We start from the raw sequence: 24171 nt of genomic DNA on the forward strand, positions 1-24171 counted from the left end.
CAACGGCGCGGCGGCATGTGCGAAACTTTACCGTAAATCCCCCTCGGTATCATAAACGTACACCTTCCCGCCGCATCCGTCCGCCCTGGCCGTCTTTGTTTGCCCGATGTGATTGTGTTATTCGGTTCTTTCTTTATTTATATATTTTTCAACAGATCTGTGCACAATTCAAACACAATTGATCTCTGTGAGCCCTTGCAGAGCTTTAGGCTTATGCATATTTAAATGTTTTTTTGCCTCTGTGTGTTTTCCCTTCACTAATTTGTATTGGGCGACTGAGTTCCTTATGAAGATGGAAATGTTCAGCGTGAATCATTTAAATGCTTCCATCAACAAAACATAACATCATGAAAAGGTTAAACACAGAGCTGGATCTCGAATGGAAAATAAAATAAAATAATCCCGCCCACCTACCCACTTTTTTTTTTAATTAAATCGAAACCACCTGTCAGCCACTAGCTTGGCCAATTTACGCAAACACTCACACCAGAAGGCCGGAGCAAGGATTCTAACCCCACCGACCTCAGAGCAGTGAGATGATTGCGCTAACTACTCGCCAACCGTGCGGCCTGAACGTTCAGATTAAAAAAAAAACGAGAATCATGCCTTTGAAGCTTCTTGTGTTCCACCAGCAGATGGAGGAATGCTCCTGGTCTGACATGGTCGCCCCAATGCCGCCCACTGACGAGCCCCCCCCCCGTCCCGTCCCTGGACCCTCCTCCTGCATGGACCTTCACAGAGGGAGAACATATGTTGAGGCCGGCTGGTATGAGTTTGGCTGCGGGGCTGCTCTTTGTGTATTTTCATTTCTCCCATCAAAGTGGTGGAGTGTGAGCCATTTTTGCGTGTGTGAAGTGTCGATGTGGAAAGGCGGGCGATTGAAGGCGTCGTGTCGAAATGGATGCTCGTCTCGCCGTGTGGTTTCATCTCCTGGCCCTCCTCCAGCCTCCGGCCGGGGCTTCCATGGACTCCTGCTACGACGACGGGACGGACGCCCCTAGCCGCTGCCTGCCCAAGTTTGAGAACGTGGCCTTCAATCGCAGCGTGGTGGTGTCCAACCAGTGCGGCATCACGCCCGAGGACTACTGCATGCAGATGGGCTCGGCGGCGCGCTCGTGCCACCGCTGCGACGCTTCGGTTCCGGATTTCAGCCACAGCGCCGCCCTGCTGACCGACTTCCACCGGAACGACGAACCCACGTGGTGGCAGAGTCAGTCCATGTACTATGGTGTCCAGCACCCAAATTCCATCAACCTCACCCTCCATCTGGGTAAGGACGAAATGTTGAACCTCATTGCTAACCAAAACAGCAGCGACAATGCACGTTAGGTCTCTTTGTACGATGCTAACGTTTATCAAGCCTTGCCAGTCTGGAATTGACGCCTTCGGGCTCGTATTGGGAATATTTTGGTACTTTGACGTCCATTTCAGTCAACAGCAGGGGGCGACTCTGGGTAAAATGTCAGCCCCCTGAGATGGCTGAAAACTGGTGGATTAGTCTCCTTAATCTTTCTAACGCCCCCATTTACCAAAATATGCTTTCAAGTTGAGTTTTTGCGGCGACCCGATTGGTATTCTCCGACGATGATTTTTCGCTGCTTCGACATGATTGTCCTTTTGTTTTTATTTCCCTTGCCATAACTGACAAATGCATCTGCGACTGATTTCCTGGTTCAAGGAGTGCACTTGAACTTTTACAAAGTTCCCGTCGCTCAACTTTGACAACGTTCTCTTTTTGTGCGCTTATTCAATTTAGCCGGCTTTCAAAAAAAAAAAAACGTCTTATGTTTTGCCATCTCCACGAATAGAACCAAAATGCTCGCGCTGGAAATGAAGATAATAACACTAACAACATAATTGAATGCAGATGGTTGCTAGTGGTTCCGGTGATGGGATTTCACGGCGGAAAAGCGCGTTAGCTTTACCGCTTTAGCTTCGCTGACATTTTGGCTCGGGGACGCGTCTTCCCTCGTCTCGTCTGTCCACTGGCACGGGCGTGCTTAATGTCGAACAGCGCGGGCCGTGGCTCAGCCCCGTCTGCGTAAAAACACTTGGACACGGCTCCGAGTCGGAATTGGTGAGCGTGAAGCGCCTGCCACCCCCTCGAGGGCTCATCGGAGAGTTTTGTAGGGAGGATTTCAAGTCAATAAGGAGGACATGGAGTTTCTTTTGACATGACAAATTTTATTTTTCTGTCAGCTTGGATCCTTGGTGCGGAGACCTCCGCCAAGGCTGGAACATGGCTCCCTTGCAATATTAATGCATTTCGGGTCTGTGATCAAGGAACAAAGTGCACTAAGTTCCAACTGTCAACCCGATGAGAGTTGACAGAAATCAAAGCGGGCCAACATGTAAAATAGGATTTTCCTTGAATCTTTTAAATTGCTGTCAAAACACGTGATCCAAGCGGATTGAGAAATGTCAACGACTTGTCGTATCGTGTGTCGAGATGGCAGGAAGTGGATATTTTTTTCCTGCGGCGGCTTTCTATTTTTTGAGGCTCTGTTTCGATCATTTAAGAGCGCCGCCTGTCCCGAAAAGTAGCGGCCGGTCGCCGAAGAATATTTGTGATGGATGCGCTGCCCCGCAAACCCGTCTGGCCTTCAAGGCCGAGAGACACAACCAAGGTTGTGAGAAAAGAAAGAAAAGGGATACTTGTGTAAAAAAAGATGGGTCGCTCTAAGAACTGAACTGTGCTTGTTTCAAAGGTTTGAAAAGCATGTCACCCATCTGGATGTTGACGGGGCGGGATCTGGACACGTTTGTTGTCTTTTGCTTCTCCAGTCTAAACACGCTCAAGCGGAGGAGAGCTAGGATGACAAACATGGCAGTGGGAGTCTGGAGGCAAACAAAATCCGAGCAGGGAGGACGAAGCGGTGGGGGGTCTTAGAAAGAAAAAAACGCTGCTTAAGAATCAGGGTGATCTTTTTTTTTCCCACTAAGAGAAACACTCGCATCCTTGAAGTCTGCAGCTGGTTCTCGTTGGGCGCAGTCAACGAACACCAACATCCTGACTCACATCTAAAAACAACAATGACTTGTTTGAAAAGTCGTGCAAAAGCACCATCGTCAATATTCTCTTCCAGTTTAGTCTGGACGAGAATGTCCGCGAGGTCAAAATGTTCCCACACTGCCCTTTAATAGCTTCCAGATAGATCGACTTTACAGGAGCCGCTCCGGTGGATTTTCCCGACAAGCCCGAAAGGGCCCAGTCGATTATCTTTCTGGGATTATTTCTCGATGGGCCGGCGCGGACTTTAATTGAGATCAGACTGTGGATTTGCGAGGTCGCTCGGGTCATGTGTACGAAGCGACGCGGTCTTCGGATTAATTTAAAACTCTTAGCGGGGGTGTCCACGGATACGTCAAATGGAATGTCTTCAATTTGACGGATGAAAAATCCTTCCTACGTGTCAAAATCTGGAAAGGAACGCAAGATGATCTTTTTATGATATCCGAACTTTCTTTGTTTTGATAGCCGTAAATGTAAAGTTGCAATCCTTCGACTAGCCACCTGGAAAAAAAACGAAATAAATGTCAAGTTTTGAACGATTTAATGATCGAACTGCTTGCGGTAGCTCAGGTCAATAGTCATTTGTTTTCAACAGCAGTTGCAATTTTTTTCCATCACCTCCCTTCTTCATCGGTAACCATCCATCGTCTCGGCGTGTTCCCATATTAGCAGCTGTAGCTACAGCAACACCGTGTGAGCTGTAATGAAATCCCCCCACCGAAATGTGCCCCCCTCACCGCTCATCGAAATCACGAATCATTAAACATGGAATGTGCGAAATTACGCAGATGCAACTTTGCCTTTCCTCTGTGATGAGTTGTGCCTCGCTGGCGGCAGGGCTGCGGTCACCTCACGCAGAGACTAAATGAAAGTTTAACGATCTTTCGGCTTGGAGAGGAAAGAAACCATTACGGACGGCTGGGAAAACAAGAACGCTTGCGATACCTGGGAGGGGAGCCCCCCACCCCACCCCTACGTTCGGGGAGACCTTGTGTCTAATAATGTCGGACAAATTTCCCCGTCCATGCGAGTGCGAGGACAATCCGTACACAGCCGGCAGCTCGATTACAAGCGTCGTACGTCTTTCATTAGCGCCACCTGACTAGTCTGAAGAGTGTTGGGCAACGAGAAAGGACAAAAGAAACGCTCTCCGGTGTTCTCATTTCGTTTCAAGAGCCCACAAGTGGATGGCATCTTAAATCAACAGTCGCCGCTTTCACGCTGACTGTAAAAGTCGGCCCTTTTCGTTCCCTTGTAAACAATACCGACATGAAATGGAATCAACCGGAGATAGTCCCGCTTTTACGAGCACAATGGACTTTTAGTATCTGCGATACAAGGAACGGACTTGCCGTGTTTTCTAGACCTTTCGGACATTTGCCGGAAATCTACGTGTGTGGTTGTTTCACTTCAGCTGAGTGCGTTCCGTCCGCAGGGAAGGCCTTCGAGATAACCTACGTCCGCCTGAAATTCTACACCAGCCGGCCGGAGAGCTTCGCCATCTACAAGCGCACCGAGGCGGGCGGACCCTGGCTGCCCTATCAGTTCTACAGCGCCTCGTGCAGGGAGACCTACGGGAAGGCCGCCAACGGTTTCCTGCGGCTGGGCGACGACGAGAGGACGGCCATGTGCACGGACGAGTTCAGCGACATCGCCCCGCTCACCGGCGGGAACGTGGCCTTCTCCACCCTGGAGGGACGACCCGGCGCCTACAACTTTGACCAGAGTCTCGTATTGCAGGTCAGTTTTGTTATTTCGTTGGCTCTTGAACTTTCTGCAGCACCTAAAAGCTTTATTCCAACAACTTTGAGAGTTTCCGGTGAAGAATCTTAATTTTCAGCCTTCCAGTCACATGGAAACGATGTTGTCACATCCGTTCTTGAAAAAAGAAACATCCTCTTTAACACTACATGTGCTAAAGTCACACATTTGACTGAGCCCAGAAATTTCCAGGTGTGAAACTTAGACTAAAAATGGCCATGTGAAGAAAAAAAGAATCCAACTTCCTTACATTTTCAAAATAAAACACATTCAGGAGGGGTTTTACCCATTGACTTCTCAATAATGTCTTAGGGATACTTCAGGGTCAAAGAAGACAGTTGGCACTTCAAAATTCTTCTCTTCCGTCGAGTGGCAGTTGGGAGAATCTTTAATGCCGTTAACCTCCTCACGAAAATAAGCTTTTGGACAGAGCGCAACACCACTACGCCCTTCTCGAGCATCCGCCCTTTAAATCTCAACGCTGCGGCTTTTTAAGGCGGGCTCTCGGACCCCCGCGGAGCACAAAACGGCAGCCTGATCCCCTTCTACGCTGGGAAAAGATGGAGAGGCGGTCTCGGCCCCGTCATCTCCTCAGCCTTAAGCTGCACCAAGCATAAAGAAGAAGAAATAGTTTTCTCTCATCGCGTAAGGTCCCCTGGGTGCCCTCTGAGAGGAAAAAATAGAGACGGAGTACACGATTGGATTATCCAGAGGCGACGACGTTCGGCGGCTGTCAAGTGCCGAGTGGCGTGGACGTGTCGCATCTGCCCAGAGAAGTGGATTTGCACGTCCGGAGATCACATGCAAACTCCACGCTGGGTCGACCCAAAAAACTCACACTGTCAGGCGAAACGTGGTATCCACTAGCTCACCTGTTGTCCAAAATCTATATTGAGATAAAGCTTTCCCCAGTTTTCTCCTCGGTCGTTGTCGTGAAAACATCGTACGGTGGCTCAACATCGACAGAGGCCCGGGGTCTCGCTCCGAGAGGTCTTGGGATCGTTTGTTTGTCTTGGGCTTTCAGGCTTGGTCGAACAGCTTTCACAGCAACTCGCAATGATTAGCCGGCGCTTTTGATTGGGGTCCTTAGTCCTTGGGTCAACATCTCAGTGGTCGTCTTCAGGATGCAGCTGACTGGGTAATCAATGGAGGAGGGGAGACGGAGCAACTCTTGGATCGATAACCTAGCGCAGCCCTCCATGGATATTTCAGTCCAGGAAAATTAATTACCCTTCCCTCCATTATCTAACGTACTTGGGGTCACGGATGAGGCGAAGCTGACCTTGGGAGAGAGCCGGGGTCTAACATTGATCGGTCGCAGGCCAATCAAAGAGAAATAGTCAACAGTAAGGTTCAAAAGTCGTACCGTACAGCGGTGTCTTGAGAAACCGGCGGCCTGACTGAAGAGCTTTTCAAGATAAGGCTCCGACAGAGTCGTGGTAATCTCACAGGATCGTACATACTCCAAACACGCTAGCAGCCTCGGTTGGCCCCGCGATAAAATTACACTTCCTTTCTTGTCGCGTGCGGGGAAAGCTGTCACCATCGCACGGCGTTAAGTGCTGAGAATACCGCCATCTCTAATTAACGCGCCAGCCTTTTAATGTTTTCATATCCATTGTGAACACAGCATAATTGACTAGGGCCCTTTGGGTGGGCAGGAGATCAGCGCAGAAGGTTTACTTACATTAAAACCAGCCCATTAATGGTGCGTCTGGCTGTATTTTCGTACGCAAGCGTCGAACCGGAGATTATAAAGCCGCGCCAGATCAATAAATGGTACCCGCACACAGATTGAGTGGCAAATCTCCCAGCGACGCTGCCCGGCTTTTACAGCGAGATAAGAGGACCCTCCCTCGCCTCTGATCCCATCTCCTACTGGATTCAAATAATGACTCAGTTGCAGGGAGACATTAAGACCTTTTCATAATGTTTGTAAACAGTAGCGGCAGAGCACTGACAAAATCATGTTGGGCTTGAGGTTGAACTGTCAGATAAATTAATCATGTGGAACCTGATAGTGAGAAGGCTAAATTGAGTGGGAGTTGTAAAGAGCTCTACGGAGAAGACAAGCTACTCTGCGTATTAGCATAGAAGCCACTTTAGCACCACCCCAGAACCGCTAGCATGGGGATTGGGGAACAGTATTTTGTAGAAATGTAGCTAAAACATATCGGCTAGCTAACATCTCTTCCGTATTAGCATGGGGAATGGGAAAGAATGTTTTTCCACAGGTCAGTAAAACCTTCTAGCAATGTAGCCAAAACATACCAGTTAGCCGGCTCGCTAACATCTCCGCCACAGCAGCGTGTGAAAGCAGCACGTCTTTGCCTTAAATTCGAGCAACACAAAAGTCATTTAATCAATCGGTCCCTCATGATCATGATAACTATTTCTGAATATCCACACGTCTATTAAATTACCTGTTGAAATGTAAATTACCGTCTCCCTCAGTGGTAGTTTTCCTCCCGCGAGTAGCCTCAAATAAACTACTATAAAGTCCTAATTATCATTCAAGCCATGGGCCGTGTTTTCTCAGCGACTCCGCTTAGTCAATGCGACGGAAGGGTTTGTTTACCTTCGATGACCCGGGAGCTATCGGCACTTTGACGTAGGTGTGAAAATGTCTCTTGTGATTTTAAAACGTCTCCCTAACATGTCTTTGATGACCGACATTTACTCGTTGACATGTTCAACCAAAGCTTTTCATTTCGGGCTCACAAAATGCCAGCTTAATGCTAACAGTAGCAAATGCTAATATTACAAAACACCAATACAGAGACACTCCAGAGACCCAAGTCTTTGTATACTAGCAATTAAAAAGTTTCTTTTCCACACAAGGTCCCCATTAAATGGCCCCTCGACTGTTTTTCTTTCCCTTCCTTTGGACAGGTGTTGTCATGAGCAAAAGAGCGCATCCTCCATGCAAAACCGCAAACAATCTTTGGTACAAAGAGAATCGTCAAATTAAATGCGGCGTCGCATGTTTTCCTCCAAAAATAAATGCGCTTGGATTCACACAAGACCACAACTGCATGATAAAACCAGCAAGCTAAGAAAACAAAAAACCTTTGGAATTTTTATGAGAATATTGCCAGCGCTGCTTCGACTGATTCCAGGCTATGTTTTCATTTTGAACAGCAAAGGTGGATTATGCATATGAGACGGAGGATTAGACTCCATAAGTACGATTTACTACCGACAATGGAACACAAGTTTCTTTCTCAGCTATACAATAAAATGTCCCTGCTGGACATCATCGAAAAGCAATTATAATCAAATCAGAGTTTATCGCAGGGGGATACCTTCCAAATAGACCTGCAACAGGTGGAAATGTGCGATATAGGACCACCATATCAAATAGGATTCTGTATTTATTTATATATTATATTTTACAGTCAGTCACACACAGAGCAGACGACAGAAGCACAAGAAAGTCCATTAGCAAAGAGAACATAAGCGAGGGTGCACTGTATTTGTATAGAAGACATAAAAGGGTAAAATTTCCATAATATCACCCATTTAAATTATTCATACGTGGCTTTCTGCAAAGAAACAAACCGAGTTGGTGACTGCAGATGTTTCCTCTCCATAGTGCAAAGTCCAACGAGTATTTGCTCTTTTTCCATCGGAGGAAACATTTAGCGGCTTTAAGGGAAAGCAAAACAAATGTCACCCGTGGGAAGAGACGAGGCCATCGGTCATTTAGGCCGACCCCGCTTGGCATTTAGCGTCAATGTCCCGCCGTTATGTTTTATGGGTCGTTAAATTAGAACACCGCACGCCGGGACGACACGATTGGCGAAAGGCACTTTTCAGTTAATCGCACTGAAGTGGCGCCGTTTGGAATTTGGCCCGAAACAACCTTTATTTTCCATAGTGAAAACGGATTGCCGCTTGACCAGTCGACCGGAACGGACGACATCTCATGATGCTTTTATACAATGCCAGTCTGGTTTTTCCTTATTAAGAACCCAGAACCTATTTATTTATTCATTTATGTCATCTAATTAATCTTATTTTTATTCATTTAATCTTATTTATATTGAATCTTTATATGAATTATTTCTCTATTTATTTGCTTTAGTGTGGCACATCCGGCCACCGATACCTTTAAACCATCCATCGTTGGGAATGCGAATGCTTCTCGGAGCATTCCAAAGTAAGTCAACTCCAGCTCCCTGCTAGCATCATGACAACGGGCACTCCGGAAAACAAATGGCTGGAATTGGAAGAGGCTGGACGACCTCCGACCTGGTAGCATGTTTCAAAGAGACTCTGGATTGAAACCACCTGGGAGCGCAACTCTGTGACGAGGTTCCCGTAGGTCAAAGGTCCCGCCGGAGGGGCAACATCTGGTGTAAATGTGCCACTGTCTGCCCTGGGGGATGTTCGGAGCCAGCAAATGAAGTGCTCTTCTCTGAAATGGCCTCTCACTCCATCCACCTTTGTATGTGGCCTCTTGATTTCTCCTGCCAAGCCTTATCTCTGCACTCAGAGCCACTTGAAGCCTCTTTGAGATGGAACCTGAAGAATTGCTTTTTCTCTGTTTACACATCAACTTCCATTGGCTTCTTGTCGTGACAGTTGCAAGAGCCAAAGAGAAACAAAGAGCCAGTCGAGTCTGAAATGTTAAACTTGTGGTCAAATCCAATCAAGAGGAAGTCTTTGGGAGGCGCTAATGACTTGAGGGAGGTATTATCAGCCCTTTCACATGGCCTATTAAAGCTGTGAATTCTCGCTGTGTTTCCGAGGGTGCAAGTTGGTTTGTGAATTGGCTGGATTATGTATTCGAAGCGTAACGGAGCCAGAAGGGAATAACGGGAAGGCAGGACCGAGGAGGCTTTAACACTCAGCACTCCATTTTCCCTCTGTGCACACAAATAAAAAAAGAAATGCTGAGTTGTTTTCTTAACCTACTGGCGAGAGCAGATTGGGTCACTTTACCCAGGATTGGGTTCATTATTTTCACGAAGCAGATTAAGATGAAGATTGGTTTTGGACGGGTTCCGTGGGGAACACCGCTGAATAGTAACACCCACCACGGCAATCCTGATAACCCGGTAACCCATTTCTTTGTAACTTTAACTCACCCCCATGGGTCGTTTTGATATAGTTTGTATTGAAATTTGATGCAATTCATATTCCTGACCGCGAGCTAGCTCACTAATAACCACCAGCAGCTCCATTTAAACAATTAAATTAATGTTGTTGACTGATCGGACGCATGGTTATTGATATAAAATGGATCCTCCATGCAAACAAAAAAACATAACAGGGTCATTCATCTGGTAGCCACTGAGCGTGATGGCGGAGAAGCGCTATTAGTCAAGCTCGAGGGAACGGTGCTAATTGTGAAAAGAAAAGCCAGCAGACTGGCCTCTAAATAGCACTTCTTCCACAGAAAGGAGAGTTCCTTTAGGTTAATTAGCATCCCAGTCAGCACCATTACTTTTTATTTGTGCAAATCACAGCAAAAGCTTAATTAACTTTCACATTCCGCTCGGCCGTACAGTACGGGGGAGGCGCTGACGTCGCCCGGTGCTTTTCGCAAACAAAACCTTCGTGATTCAATTAGCCGCCGCAAAGATTCCGAGGTTATCGTACACGTCTGCGCTGTTGTTCTAACCTCCGGGAACGGGTGTCATCTCGTCTCGGCCAAACCCGGAGTCTTGCCCTCCATTCCCAAAGTTAATCACTTTTTAATTTAATTGCTGAACTCGGCCGCGCCAAGATGGAACTCCCCTCCTTCGCTTCATTGTCATTCCGGGCCGCTTTACAGAGGGCGAGGACAGAAAGTGGGAAGGTGGACAAACAAATCCCAATATCGAATTTTGGCCTGGGGATAATATTGATCCATCGATCTGATTTCCAAACAAATCTTGATCAGTATGCGGCGTACGGCTGTGAGCGACCGACTAATGTACTAAGAGCAAAACCGCTCAGTAAGAGGCCAACCATTAAATGTGGCTTCATAGTGATGCTTTTTATCCTAAGTGCCATTTTGAGGCAAAATGACTTTATGGTGCTCTACTGACGTGCTTTAAAAATGCGTAAATATGATTTGTTACAAGGTCAGTCCATTGCAGCGACATCATCTAATAAATCCTAATTTGATATACTCCGTATGCAGACGCATATTCCCCAAGTGTATCTTTTTGGGATTGTAATTTGTTTTGACCTTTACGCAGCGCGTGCTCGCGGCCGTGCGCGTGTGTGTCTTTACAGCTGGCGAGTGAAGTGTGTGTGAAGTGGCTGCGTATGGGAAAGTCTCTTCAGGCCCGAGGCACAAGTGGCGGTGGCGCGGAGGGATTAAAATGCTAATAAAACAGGCAGGATGCATTTGCAGGTTTTTAAGCCCAATGAAATATGCATGAGTTCCCGTGAGGCCGACGCAGAGGACGCCGCACGCCTAATGCCACTGACACCGTCGCTGGCACTTTTTTTTATCTTGTAGATAAATGTCATTTTAACCTCTGACATGATCTATCCATCTAACCGCCGAGCTGAGTGCCTAGCTAACTGCCGAGCTAGCTAGCTCCTGACCAACGTAGCCACGATGGACCTACAAACCTAGCGTCCTTTCCAGACAGTGTTAAGGTTTCCGAAGCATTCATTTTTTATTGTACCAGTAAGACACCTAAAACTCTCCGCTAACACCCTGAGCTAACCTAAGCTCCTACCGACATACATAGAACGTAAACGAGCCTTCGCTGTTTGACTGACAGACGATGGCAGCCATTTTAGATATTTGTCGAAAACACAGTTCGGTGGTTGTTTAGCGACAGGAGAACTTGTTTAAAGGTCACGTTTGGATACGAGGTGACAACTGGCTAATTAGCATGGGCTTTGACGTGAAAAGGTGCCTTTAGGCGAAATGCAGTAGGTGGCCATTGATTGTCTAAGCGCTCTTAATTGGTCGAGTACAACAAAGACGCGACTGCTCCGCTCCCGGTGGCACTTTTCAAAGACTCCCAAAGTCACAAAGCAGCCAGAAATCAAACTTTCTCCGGGGCTATCCGCTTCAATATACCCGTTTTCTTTGACTGTTCCTGGCATCAAGCGCTCCCCTTTCTTTTACCTCGCCACACTTCTGTCTTCTTCTTGTTTACGCTTCCCGTGTTTGTCATCCCGCCTGCGCTTTCTTCTCGCTCCATCCCGTCTTTACCTTTGCGGCGGACTCAAAAAAACAGAGGAGCTACAAATCATATCAAAGAGGGCAGCACGAGCTTGTAGACTTTGTGTCGTCCTTACAAAAGTAGAAGAGTGGCGCCCAACTTCCAGTGACTAATCCCCGTTGTCTTTTTAAGATGATTCTGAGTGAGATTTTTAATAGGGGTCACATGGCAGACCCCCAAACTTGTTTTCGATCGATTTTTCTTTGTTTTGCAGGAATGGGTGACAGCGACCGACTTGCTCATCTCGTTGGACAGGCTCAACACTTTTGGCGACGAGGTCTTCAAGGACGCCAAAGTGTTGCGGTCGTACTTCTACGCCGTCTCGGATTTCTCCGTGGGCGGCAGGTAAAAGACTCGCACCTTTTTATCATGCTGCTGATTTGGCTAGCAACAGAGTTAAATAGTTAGCTAACTCATGAAAGCCAAAAAGGTTCCAATAAGAATGTCGTGTTTCGCCTCCACATTTGATTCCCCGTTCAAGCTAGCCGCCGCTGTTTTCTGGGTTCAGCAAAGTTCAGTACGTAGCAAGACTCGCAGTTGTTTACCACTCTCGCTGAGGAAATAGCTGGCCCGGCCGGCGCAGGTAGAGCTGTTAAATATTTGCGACGAAGCCTTCAGCCGGAGTCTCAAATTGATCTGACACCTGTCACGGCTGCTCAGGCTCAGCGGAGCGACCGTGACAGATCGCCCGGCACCGTCTCGACACCTGAGGGAGGAGACCCGCATGACAACGTGTTAGTCAGGAGACACATGGCGCTTTCACGACACCCTCGGAAACGCAGAGTGCCCGGGCCCGTGACATTTTAATCAAAGCACGCGCGTTGCCCGGACATTACAAGAATTACAAGCAAAACGGCCTTTCTGTTGACATTTGATGCGTATTGCCGGCACTTTGAAATTTATTCCCGCACTGTTGTGTGATTGACAGCACCAATAAGCCAAGCCTGGGGCCGGCTTCAGTATAGCGAGCGATATGACGCTCGGGCATCAGTCATTGACGAGAGCGGTCGCAGTGGCTTGACAGAACCTGCTGACGCTGCCACGAAATGGCGGACGGCGCCGGGAGGACTCGGCTGACACCTCCTCGCGTGCAAAAGGCTCAACGCGATCCTAATTTGACACGTGCTGGTGTTTTGGGGAGCTTTTATGGGTCACGTTGCCGGTTGGCTAATTAGCTGGTATTTTGATAGCTTGCCTGATTTATTCGCTAAGTGAGAGGCGACTCATTTGGTCAATTTGTATTGATTGATTGACATTCAAAGTCGTTAACACGCGCACGTGTCGTCCTCAGATGCAAGTGCAACGGCCACGCCAGCGAGTGCGCGTGGGCCGAACCTACGAGCGATGACCAAGACGGACGTCTGGTCTGCGCCTGCCAGCATCACACGGCCGGAGACGACTGCCAGATGTGTCAACCCTTCTACCGGGACAGGCCCTGGGCGAGGGCCACGGGGGAGTCGGCCAATGAGTGCTTGCGTAAGTGACGTTGCCGCCAAACACCCGAATATGAACTCCTTCATTAGTTTAGTCACGTATTTGCTTTCGTTGAACTTTTGAGTCGTGATTTCTAAAAGCGACCAGCTTACAGGATGACGTGAATTCAAAAGAAAGGAAATAAAGGCTGCTGTGGTACATGCTATAAATATGCGGAAATTCTGGAACGCGCTGTACCTTTGAAGCAAGCGGCATGTGTGTTTTTTGTGCGGCTGCGTACATTTGACGTGGCTTTGCACATCTGTTTGCCAGAAGCATCATCAGTGTTTGAGAATGGGAATGTTTATCAGTCTTGGCTCATCACGCTTTGACGGAGGGCTGTCGGGGAGGACTGGGAATTGGCTCGCTTTGGGGGAAATAAAAACACAGAGCCTACATTGAAGTCGATTTTGCGGCGGGCTTGTTTTTAATTACTCCTCCTCTTAATTCCGAGCCGCGGACGCTTTCAATAATATGGCGACTTAATCGGCGCTTGTCTACATCACGGGGAAGAAACACAATGTGAAGTCGGGCCTTTGTGTAAAAATCGTGTCGCTTCGGTCTTTGTAATGGCGCGTTAGGCACCATCGTGCACTTGCTTTACTTTCTGCTAATCCCCGGTAGCATAAATAAGAACAAACTCATGAGTCATATCTTGTAATTACGCAACATTTAATACTATCAAAATGAAATGGTGGCCATCAAATGCAGAAACGTGCTAGTTAGTTAGCATGCTAGCAATTTACATACTTCCAACTAATGAATGAGAAAAATAAATGTAAATAAATAAATATAAATAAACATAAAGACTTTGCATCATATATACTTTTCCATCTGCAGTTGAGTGAATCAATTGTTTGCATACCATTAATGGGCATATTCCCTTTTTCGAGGGGCCGCAAAATATGAGCGTCACTTTCTCAACCGGGCTAATGCCCAGCAGACCGAGCCCAGAGGAGCCATACTGGGGCAACACCAACTTTCCGCGGGGTCGCGTTATGCAAATTAAAAAGTGCTCAGAAGCGGCCAATGGGACTCTGATGTGCTGCGCTAAGAGCCTCCGAGGAGACGTTAGCGCGCGGCCGCTTAAAGAGCAATGACAACGCGGCCGCTGCTGGAAATACTATATTCCTCCCCACCTGCATGCATGCATCCCATTTGTGCTGCTTGCTTCGAGAGAAACCGTTGACTACTCCAAAAGTTGCCCCTTGAAACAGCCCAAAAGCCGTAACTTCAAAACCTCAACTTGAAAATGAAAAACCTCATTTAAAAATGTCTCCATGAAAACAATTCAATTAATTGTGGCCCACAAATCAACTTTTTCTTTCCAAGCCGCTTTGTAGCTGGCTTATCCGCACTGAGCTTCGACATATGGCTAATAGTAGCGCACCAGAACCAGCCGTACTCATAATAAAACGGGCAATTTCACCTAAATCCCCCCTCAGGGTGGCCGGGCAAAAACCGGAGAGGGATTTGCAGCTCGGCGCTACGATGCCGCCTTATCAGATGACTAATTTGCTCTTGTATCAACACAAATTACGCTATCTCAACTTCCTCCCCCCGACGGCCGAGCGGCTCCTCATTAGGCCCGTGTGAAATGAGATTAGCAGCCGGCTTGGAAACGATCATCCGATCCCACGACTCCTCTCATTTGGGATTTTCATTTCTTTGACCTTCAGGGTGCAAGTGCAGCGGGCGCTCGGAGCGCTGCGTCTTTGACGTGGAGCAGTACCGCAGCACGGGCAGCGGGGGGCGCTGTTTGGAGTGCCGGGACAACACGGACGGCGCTCACTGCGAGCGCTGCCGGGAGAACCACTACCGGGCGTCGCCTGAGCAACCTTGCCTGCCCTGCAACTGCAACGCCAACGGTGAATCCAAAAATCTAGCAATGGTGCGCTAGCTAGCTTTCCGCTAACTGTATGGAAGGCTAACTGTGACATGAATAGCTCATTCCAATGCTGTTCCAAAACACTCATTTGAAACCCTAACTCAGGCTTTATTGAATCGATTTTTTTTTTATGTTTCACCGGCAGAAGGCGGAGGATGGCGATTTTTGCCACGTAATTCCTCACCGGTGCGAGGCCATTGTCCCGCCTAACGATCATGGGCGATAACAGACTCCGTCCGCCGCCGGCCGCAATACCCCAGCCGCTCTTTTCTCTCCATTAAGCCGAGCGGGTGGCGCGTCCACATAATTTCCCGCTCGCCCGGACGCCTCTTTCCCTAACGCAAATCCGATAGCAGGTGTTCTGCTATTCCCGGAATTGATTAAGCGCGTATCGACCGCCCGCGGCCGTAATCCTCACAGCCGGCCATTTTCTCCTTTTTATGTCTTCCCGCCGTAACCGCCGCCGTTGGGCCGACAGGTCCGGCGAGTCTGCAGTGCGACGGCGAGGGACGATGCGCGTGCGGCGGCCGAGGCGTGACGGGCGACAAGTGCGAGGCGTGCCGCCCGGGATTCCACTCGCTCGGCCCCGGTGGCTGCAGGTGAGAAGGCCGCCGACCGAGCCATGTTAAGATTTCGGCGCTAAAGCAAAGCGATGTGTCTCCTCCAGAAATAGCGTCAGGATTACAGTTTTTGTTTGTTGGCGACTTCCCGCCAAGCGGCATGTTTACGTATTTGACATGAGCGGCACACACAGCAGCATTATCACCTGCAGCACGTTTGCATAAGAGCATTAGTTAGCGGATGACATTAGCATATTTTTAGCAGCAAATCCCAACGCTGCAGCTCACACAAAAAACATTGTAAAACAGCCTCCCGTCATTTTTTCCCTCACCGGCTCCCCAGCCAGCCAGCCAGCCAGCCAGCCACCGCGCCGTCGTCGTGCGCACGTCGATGACCTCCGACCAAACCTGCTTGTTGCCATGGTGACCACATCCATCAGCTAAACTTCACGGGAGAGATGGAGAAGCAGGAGGAAAATATGATCCTTGCCCAAAAAACAACAACAAAAACATTTTTTGGTCAAATATGACAAATTTGAACAAACAAGTCAAGCAAAAAAACGAGGTCTCTCGCGCGGCTACATTTTGACCACATTGCAATTCTCATTTGTCCTAAAGCGAGCTTCAAATATTCGCTTCCAACCAAAATGGCGGACTTTTCAATCATTATGCAATCGCCCCTCTTATTATTCTAAATATGCACGATGATGACTTGAGCGCAAGGGCCACGTTTTCTTCCCCGCTAGTTGATATTCAACGTGCGTACGTCCACGGCGCCGCTCTCTGACCCGCACCACCTGCCGGGCGGAATGTTAATGATGGGAATGTCGATGACGTGCCAAATGGGCCACAACATTAGGTACGCGTCAACATCGGAAGTCAGCGTTTGACACGCTCGTCGCGATTTCCACTTTGAGACAAAGTCGCGCGCCAATTAACGCTAACGAGCGCTCTCGCCTGGAGGTGTTTCTTCCGTATCGTTTCCTCCACTTTAAATCGAATCAACGCAAGTCGGGATCACATCAGCCGTTCTTTATTGTTTATTTGATGCTTTATTTGCTCCGATCCTTTGTGGGACGCGCACACGTCGGAATGAGATAGGAGGACACCGATGCATCACAGCTTCGCTTACCTTATGGCCATTTATTCCACAGATTAGATTTTGTGAAACGCGGGGAGGATGTCGACGGCCACACACACACACACACACAGAGTTCCTTCCATCATAGATGCTGAAAAATCATGCGTCTGAGCAGCAGTGTGAATTATTCAGCCCACTGGAGCAGAAACAAAGGGGAGACGCTTTTGCTGGCAGATAATTAAATTATTTGCAATAGCGCCTCTCATTAAAATTAGATTTGCTGTTCCAAACAAAAGCAATCAATCGCAAAAGGCCGTCCGGCACCTCTTTCTTTCTTCTTTTGGGGCGGCTGGCTGACTCATTGTTTGTCGACTTGCTGTCTATTCGCAGGCCGTGCGAGTGCGCTCCCGCTGGCAGCGCGGGGGACTGCGCGCCGCTGGACGGCGCCTGCCGCTGCAAGGCCAACGTTGAGGGGGGAGGCTGCGGCAGGTGAGGCGTCGAAACCGACTTTCTCGTGTGTAAACGGAGTCGGCAGCAAGACGGCATGTGCGGCCGGCCGTATTGAGCCTGACCTCACATGCCTGGCCGCAGTTGAGTCACAGTGGGGTCGGCGTTCCTCACAGCTGTGCTCCATTTGGACCCAAAATGGCCTTGCGTGGTGAAAAGACACAACCTTTGATTTGTGCAGATGCAAGCCAGGCTTCTTCAACCTGCAAGAAAACAACCCGGCCGGCTGCCGGCCGTGTTTCTGCTTCGGTCACTCGCTGGCGTGTTCCTCATCTGCTGGCTTTGTGGCCGTGAACATTACTTCGGATTTTATGGAAGGTAAAGGGCAGATATTTTTTTTCTGAGTTTTGGTGTGTTTGATAGCCGGCCGGCCAGCTACATATCGATGGTGAATGTTTGGACACACCAAATGCGACCAAATAATCCAACTGGACACATGTGTGAGCTCAACCTCCAAGATCCTTTGGCCCGGTGTTGGATAGCTTTTGCTCTTCCTTGAGTCCAGATCAGGACGGTTGGCTGGGCGAATTCTCCGGGGGTCAGCTGGACCCCCTGCTGTGGAAGGAAGGCGAAGTCTATTTGCTTCCTCTCTCAGAGGACGAGCCCGGCTACTACAGAGCCCCGGGTGAGTGCCGTTCATATGTTTACCGTCTTATTTTTGGCCCCTTCATTTCTACGGCGGAGCATCTGTAATGCTGGTCTGAGATGAACTGCGCTTTTTTGGCAGTGTGTCCAAGTGCGGATATTTTGTCCGTCCCAATCCTTTATCGCAACCATTAGAAGATAAGGGAATAAGCCGGCCCCCGCCGCAGGATTTAGGGCTCATTTCTATCAGCTGCCCCGGCAGCGAAGGCCCGAAGGAATTGACCGCGCCGGAAATTGGAAATTGGCTGCGTTACCGAGGCGGCTTCTCGCCGCTCGCCAAAGCCCTCGTCGGAGGCGTCGTTTAACGGGCCGCCCCGCCGGGGTTTGTGCCGAAATGCGAAATAACTAGCTAAATCCAACATTTTGTTTTTCTGTTGTTGCTACCATGTTATCTATGGGACGCAAATTGTCAGATTTATGTGAACGGGTTTGCGCGGCCGCTCGCCACCCTCGGCAGTCACCAGGAGGGCGGGATTCCATCAATCCTTTTTAAGAAATTCCAAGCGGACCAAAGATGCTCTTAGCCGTTCACACGGCTCCCGAGACGTAAGCCGACACTCGGCGGGACCACGCCGGCGCCTTCCCAAATGGCGGCTGACAAGTGGGGGTGTCGGACTTGGCGGCGACAGCTCCGCTGATAGCGTGAAAGTAAGATGAGGGGGGGCGAATTGTGGGGACGTTTTTTATTTGGCGTAGACATCTTGTCAAGTGCAACAAACTTAGCGGTACGATAGCAGTTGGCTGGTCACAAGCGTGATCCCGGACATCTGCTTGATCCTTGACACGGGCGGATTCGGGGTCCCCCGCGGCGCCGCCGCCAGTCCGACCGGTGGAGAGCAGCTGCTGAGTAGGACTTGAGGGTGGAGGGGTGGGGTCATCTCACTTGAGGCCCTCTTGCAATCTGGCGAGGAAATAAAAGTGCCACCGAGGGAAAAAGGAAAATCAAATGGGTGCAGGCGTCTATTTAGGGGGAGGCGTTCATTTTTTTTTTTTTTTTTTTTTGGGAACCGCAGAAATAGACTGGAGGTGTTTATAGTCTCGATTTGAGATATTTATTTGATGGAAAGCAAAAACACGAAGATGCCTTTTTGGGGAGAGAGGCCCTTTTTTTTTAGAACTTGTGGGGAAATGCCTTTAATTTTTTTCCAATGAAAAACACAATAGTGAGGGGAGACACTTCTTATTTCAAGTGGATAGATTTGTTTATTTCTTCCAGCAGATGACAGAAAATGGCAAGCGACTCTCTCCGTGCTGAGGAATGTTTGTTTGTTTATTCCAGCGCACAATGCAAGCAGGGACGTATTTAATTGAGAGGAGGCGTTTATTTGTTCAAGTGCACGAGGTAAACAGAGACACGTCTATTTTGGGGAGAGGTCAAAACAGGGAAGCGTCTCCATTTGTTCAAGCCGACCATCGAGCATTTCTTTGGGGAGCGACTTTTATTTCGTGCACGAGAAAACGGGAAAAAAGAAGTGCAAACTTTTCCCTGTGTTGTGAATCTTTAAGTGGAGCATAAAAATAAAGTGACACAAGGACACACGGCTAAGCACTCCAGTGAGGGTAAAAAAAAAAAAAAAAGCAGGTCGCCATGACGACTCTTGACGACGTCAAAGCGGCGACCACTTAAGAACATTCGACGCCTCTTTCCAATGAACCACCTGGGCTCTGCAGGTTTTTATTGAATCCGATTTTTCAATTTCATCCTGATTCAAAAGTTGCTGTTTATATGCATGTTGCGATGTGACAATGCTGGATTGCTTTATAAATTGCTTTTTGCCTCCCCCGGTGTAAAAGCGTCTCCCTCGACGAGCGTCATTAAAGGCATCTTCCTAAGCCAGCAGAAAAAAAAGAAAGATATGGAAAAATATGGAAAGACTTATCACAGGCAAGAGTGTAACTTTTTAATTGCACCGTCCTGCGCTTTTTTTTTTCTTTTTTTGGGAATTTCAAAAAGGCTGCTGTATGATAAAAAAAAAAAATGCCGTTTTTTTTCCACACATTAAGGAGTGAACGCTTATGGATTTAATCTGAAACTTTTCAAACTGCTGACTTCTTGTCTGTTAGACAAATTTACGGGTGACCAGAGCCACAGCTACGGCCAGCTCCTCTCCGTCACCTTCACCTCGGAGAGCCCGGAACTGCTTCCCGAGCGCGTCGCCGCCATGCTCGACGGCGCCGGAATCACGCTCGGCGCCGAACTCACGCCCGGCCGTGCCCAACAGGGCGACCCTACCCTCTCGCCGCAACAAAACTTTTTCCTCAGGTAAAAACAAATTCTTACAAGCAGAGGATTCTTGTCTCCTGCATATATGCTCTCTATGGCAGTTTTTTTTTTTATTTCCTCAATTGTTTTTCTTATTCCACAAGTTCTCTGCCTTGCCCCGAACATGTAATCGTGCTCGGAATGGGAATAGATCAGCCACAGGCGAGAATAAATTCTCTTACAGTTGGGGCACACAGGAAAGGAAATGATAAAAAGAAAAAATGAAGCGCTATTTTTTGCCAAGAGAAACTACACTGTATTTGGACTTGATGATAATAGGATTACCGTAATTTTTTGCCAAGAGAAACTACACTGTATTTGGACTTGATGATAAAAGGATTACCGTAATTTTCGGACTATAAATCGCACCGGAGTATAAATCGCACCAGCCATAAAATGCCCAAAAAAGTGAAAAAAAAAACATATATATGTATATGTCGCTCCTGAGTATAAGTCGCCCCCCCCCACCCAAACTATGAAAAAAAACACGATTCATAGTCCGAAAATTACGGTAAATTAAATTGTTGAAATATTACACCGTCCAAAAAACTGTGGAGATTACACCGTTTATTTCTAAATAGAACATGATTAAAAGTTATTTTCATTCTTCAGCGTAGAAGCCAAAAACGTGACGCAACCTTCTGCCAGAAGTGCGTGTGCCGCCTGCGCCGTGTGTAAAACCTAACGAGGGCCGAAAGAGGAATTTCTCCGACAAAAAGACTCCAAGCCGCCGTTAGGAATTTGACATTCAAGATGAGGGGACGCATGCCAAATCGTGGAGCTATTGTGAAAAATGGACTAGCAGCCTCCAAATTCCAGTCGGGTAAACACGTTAGGCGGTGCTAGAATCGTCACGCCGTCGCGGCGCTGTAGATTAAATTGCGCCGCGAGGATTTAAGCCGTGGGCCAAAAGATAAGCGGAGGAGATGATTGGTTGAGATGAGCTGAGCCGGGCAAACAACGCCGCCCTGTTTGCCCCACTCCACTTGAGAAAAGCAACTACGGCGAATCCTCGTTTATTGCGAGAGATCATATTTCAGAGCCCAAAAAACCATTTGCAATCCGATCAAATGAGCTCAGCACTGTTTGTTTCCCGAAAAGTGGTGTCGACACGAGTGCGGCTCTTTTGTCCAATGATGATCTTGCGGCTTGAGCTCGGTCTTGATGACGGCCACACTCTGCTCGCTGCTGATTATGGCGGGACAATGGCGCTCCCTTCGGGGCGAGCGCCGCGCCCCACTTTGTTAGCTGTGCCCGCTTATCTCGGTCGGGAGGGGCCCCGCTTTGTGATCACTTCTCTTTGAATGAGACTGGAGGCCATACATGAAGCGCAGTCATGGACACTGCCGGAAACGCCAAAGCTCGGCGCCATTTCAATCGGCTTGTGTTTTACGTAGACCCGAGTCACGTGACTGGTCAAACGTTGTCATTGGGAAATGATGGCAAAACATTTGTCCGTGCTAACATTAGCCTTCCAAATCTCCACCCTGTTGAGCAATCTGAATTTTTTACATCTGCCTAACCAAAGTTCCATCTGAACTTTTTCAACCGCCGCACTTGCCTCGGCGAACGTGCCATTCGTCTTCAGGTAGGGGAGCTGACGCAGCACCTGCAACGGTGGCAACGGCGGCAATCAAACACGGCGCTACGGTACATGTCAGATGTGTCGCCGCGTGGCGTTTACAGATCATCCCGCAGCCGTCAAGCGTCAAGGCCCCCGAAGATGTCCGACTCAGCACATTTACATCTTGGCACATAATGTGTGTGGCGGGAAGCTTGTAATCATCCCCAAATGTGAAGATTAGTGGCGCGGTGCGGCTAAAGTGGGATCAAAGAGACGCTGCACATCTGCTGTTTAATCTGCGGGAAATTAAGAGGATGTGTTCTCGTGTCGTCGCAGGCTTGATGAAAGCCAGATGACGCCAAAGCTGTCCGTGGTGGAGTTTCGCCGGCTCCTGCGCAACGTGACGGCGCTACGCATCATCAATGCCGGAGGAGTCAATTGTAAGTGACCTGACAGCGTCGGCGCCTCCACCCGGGCTTTTCTTTTCTTCAACTTTCTCACAGTTTCTGCCTTGAACCCAAATTAGAAAGCTTTTTTTTTTTTCTGGGACATTTCCTTGTGTCACATGCTCATCAATAATTGGAATGCGGCAGAAAGGATTTGAGCATCAAATTTTAAGAGCGGAGAACACGGCGAGCTGTACCCAGCGCTTGAGAGAGGACGTTTATTCCCAAATGTTGCTCACTCGCTCTTGAAATGGTTTCGTTTTTCATCTCGGCTACAAATGGAAAACAACAACTGTATACGCGATCAAAAATGGCAATTTCAAAAGATGTGTCGGAAAAGAAATGACTCGTACATATTTAATGGGTGGATACGCACGCCGTGGCTAAGCTAATATCCTTTTCTGGGATAGTCGCCCCTACAAAATCAAATGCTGTGTAATTTTTGTTTCATACTGCCCCCTTGTGGACAAGGCGCAAACACCAGAAGGCACAGCACAATTCTCATTGTGCTGAAGCAAAAAATGTCACGTTGAACTCTACACTTTGTCTGTTGTATAAAGTACGAGGGCTCTTTTTCTTATTAAAAGAGAGCGGAAAGTCGTTTTGCTCGGAGCGTCCACCGCTTCCGTGTAATGTCGCTGCAGGGAGACAGGGAACATGTGTCCCCTGGAGTTTACATTTTTCCTCCCCATTAAAAGCGGCTTGACATAAATGTGGAGAAACGGGTGGCGGCAACCTCGCTGGTCATTTAGCCGTCATCATTTTTCATGAGGATTCTCCATTTCATGTGAGGAGCGCTTCGGCGGCGGCGGCGGCAGCGTTTCCCTCTGACCCAGGCGTGACGTCGTCCCGTTTGGCCGTAGACAGATGAAAACCGTAATGAGGGCGACGTGAGCGAAGAAGGCGGACCGTGACCGCTTCTAACAAGTGGCCGTGCCGACATTCTGTCCGTTTTAATGAAAGGCGTTTGCGGAGCGCCGGCGTAATAAGACGGGCCCGGCCCGGCTTGCCTCCTCGGCGGCACGCCTTTGGAATTTTAATAGCGCCGAAGAGGAGTCAGAAGTGTGAAATTAGGCGCTGAATTTGGATGAATTAAAAGATCTCCAGCAATCGTGCATGTCGGAGAAGTCCAATTCCGGTTTTGGGTTGAAATTGCCTTGATGGAATTTTGACATGAGGGTTTGACGCGTCTGTCTGAAAGCCACTCTGTGGGACAAAAGTTGAAAATCATTAGCACAGAGGTGCTAGCGGTGGTTAGCATTTCTGCTTCCTTGGAATTCCAACTCTCTCCAAGTCAACAATGTCTTTTGCTTGTGTGTCATCTCCAGACACATCCCAGCTCTCGGCGGTCCATCTGGCCTCAGCATCCCCCGCCGCTGGCGAGACGGCGCCGCCTGCCCCCTGGGTGGAAAGCTGCACCTGTCCCATCGGGTTCGCCGGCCAGTTCTGCGAGCGATGCGCGCCCGGATTCACACGGGAGGTCCCAAACGGCGGCCCCTTCTCCACGTGTGTCCCCTGCGACTGCCATCAGCACGGAACTTGCCACCCTGAGACAGGTATGTGATTGCCAAAAGATGCCACTAGATGGTGCCAAATCATTAATAATAATTATTCTTATTAGACACGGTTTTGGCTTAATCGCAAACCAATATTGTTTGTTTGCTATTTTTTTTTCAATCCATTAAAACGGTGTCTGGGAGGGGTAAAACTAAATAAAATAAAATAAAAAAAGTTGGAGATTTCCACCTACTGCAAATGGATTTGGAACATCCAGTGTCCTCCCCACGATTAG

General features: G+C 48.5%; 1 protein-coding gene across 1 annotated transcript in view; it reads left to right on the forward strand.

Annotated features, from left to right (window-relative positions):
• Positions 1 to 694: 694 nt before the first annotated feature.
• The window catches only part of lamc3 (laminin, gamma 3), a 37378-nt gene continuing 13901 nt past the window's right edge, over positions 695 to 24171 (forward strand). The window contains exons 1-12 of the mRNA XM_061292921.1: positions 695 to 1270; positions 4449 to 4753; positions 12167 to 12297; positions 13244 to 13428; positions 15105 to 15293; positions 15792 to 15912; positions 17345 to 17443; positions 17643 to 17779; positions 17967 to 18086; positions 20171 to 20369; positions 22270 to 22373; positions 23708 to 23935. Coding sequence (XP_061148905.1) covers positions 898 to 1270; positions 4449 to 4753; positions 12167 to 12297; positions 13244 to 13428; positions 15105 to 15293; positions 15792 to 15912; positions 17345 to 17443; positions 17643 to 17779; positions 17967 to 18086; positions 20171 to 20369; positions 22270 to 22373; positions 23708 to 23935 — 2191 coding nt within the window. The 5' untranslated portion in view covers positions 695 to 897. The remainder of the gene's footprint in view (positions 1271 to 4448; positions 4754 to 12166; positions 12298 to 13243; positions 13429 to 15104; positions 15294 to 15791; positions 15913 to 17344; positions 17444 to 17642; positions 17780 to 17966; positions 18087 to 20170; positions 20370 to 22269; positions 22374 to 23707; positions 23936 to 24171) is intronic.

This window comes from Syngnathus typhle, linkage group LG12 (assembly GCF_033458585.1).
Source record: "Syngnathus typhle isolate RoL2023-S1 ecotype Sweden linkage group LG12, RoL_Styp_1.0, whole genome shotgun sequence".
Lineage (NCBI taxonomy): Eukaryota > Metazoa > Chordata > Actinopteri > Syngnathiformes > Syngnathidae > Syngnathus > Syngnathus typhle.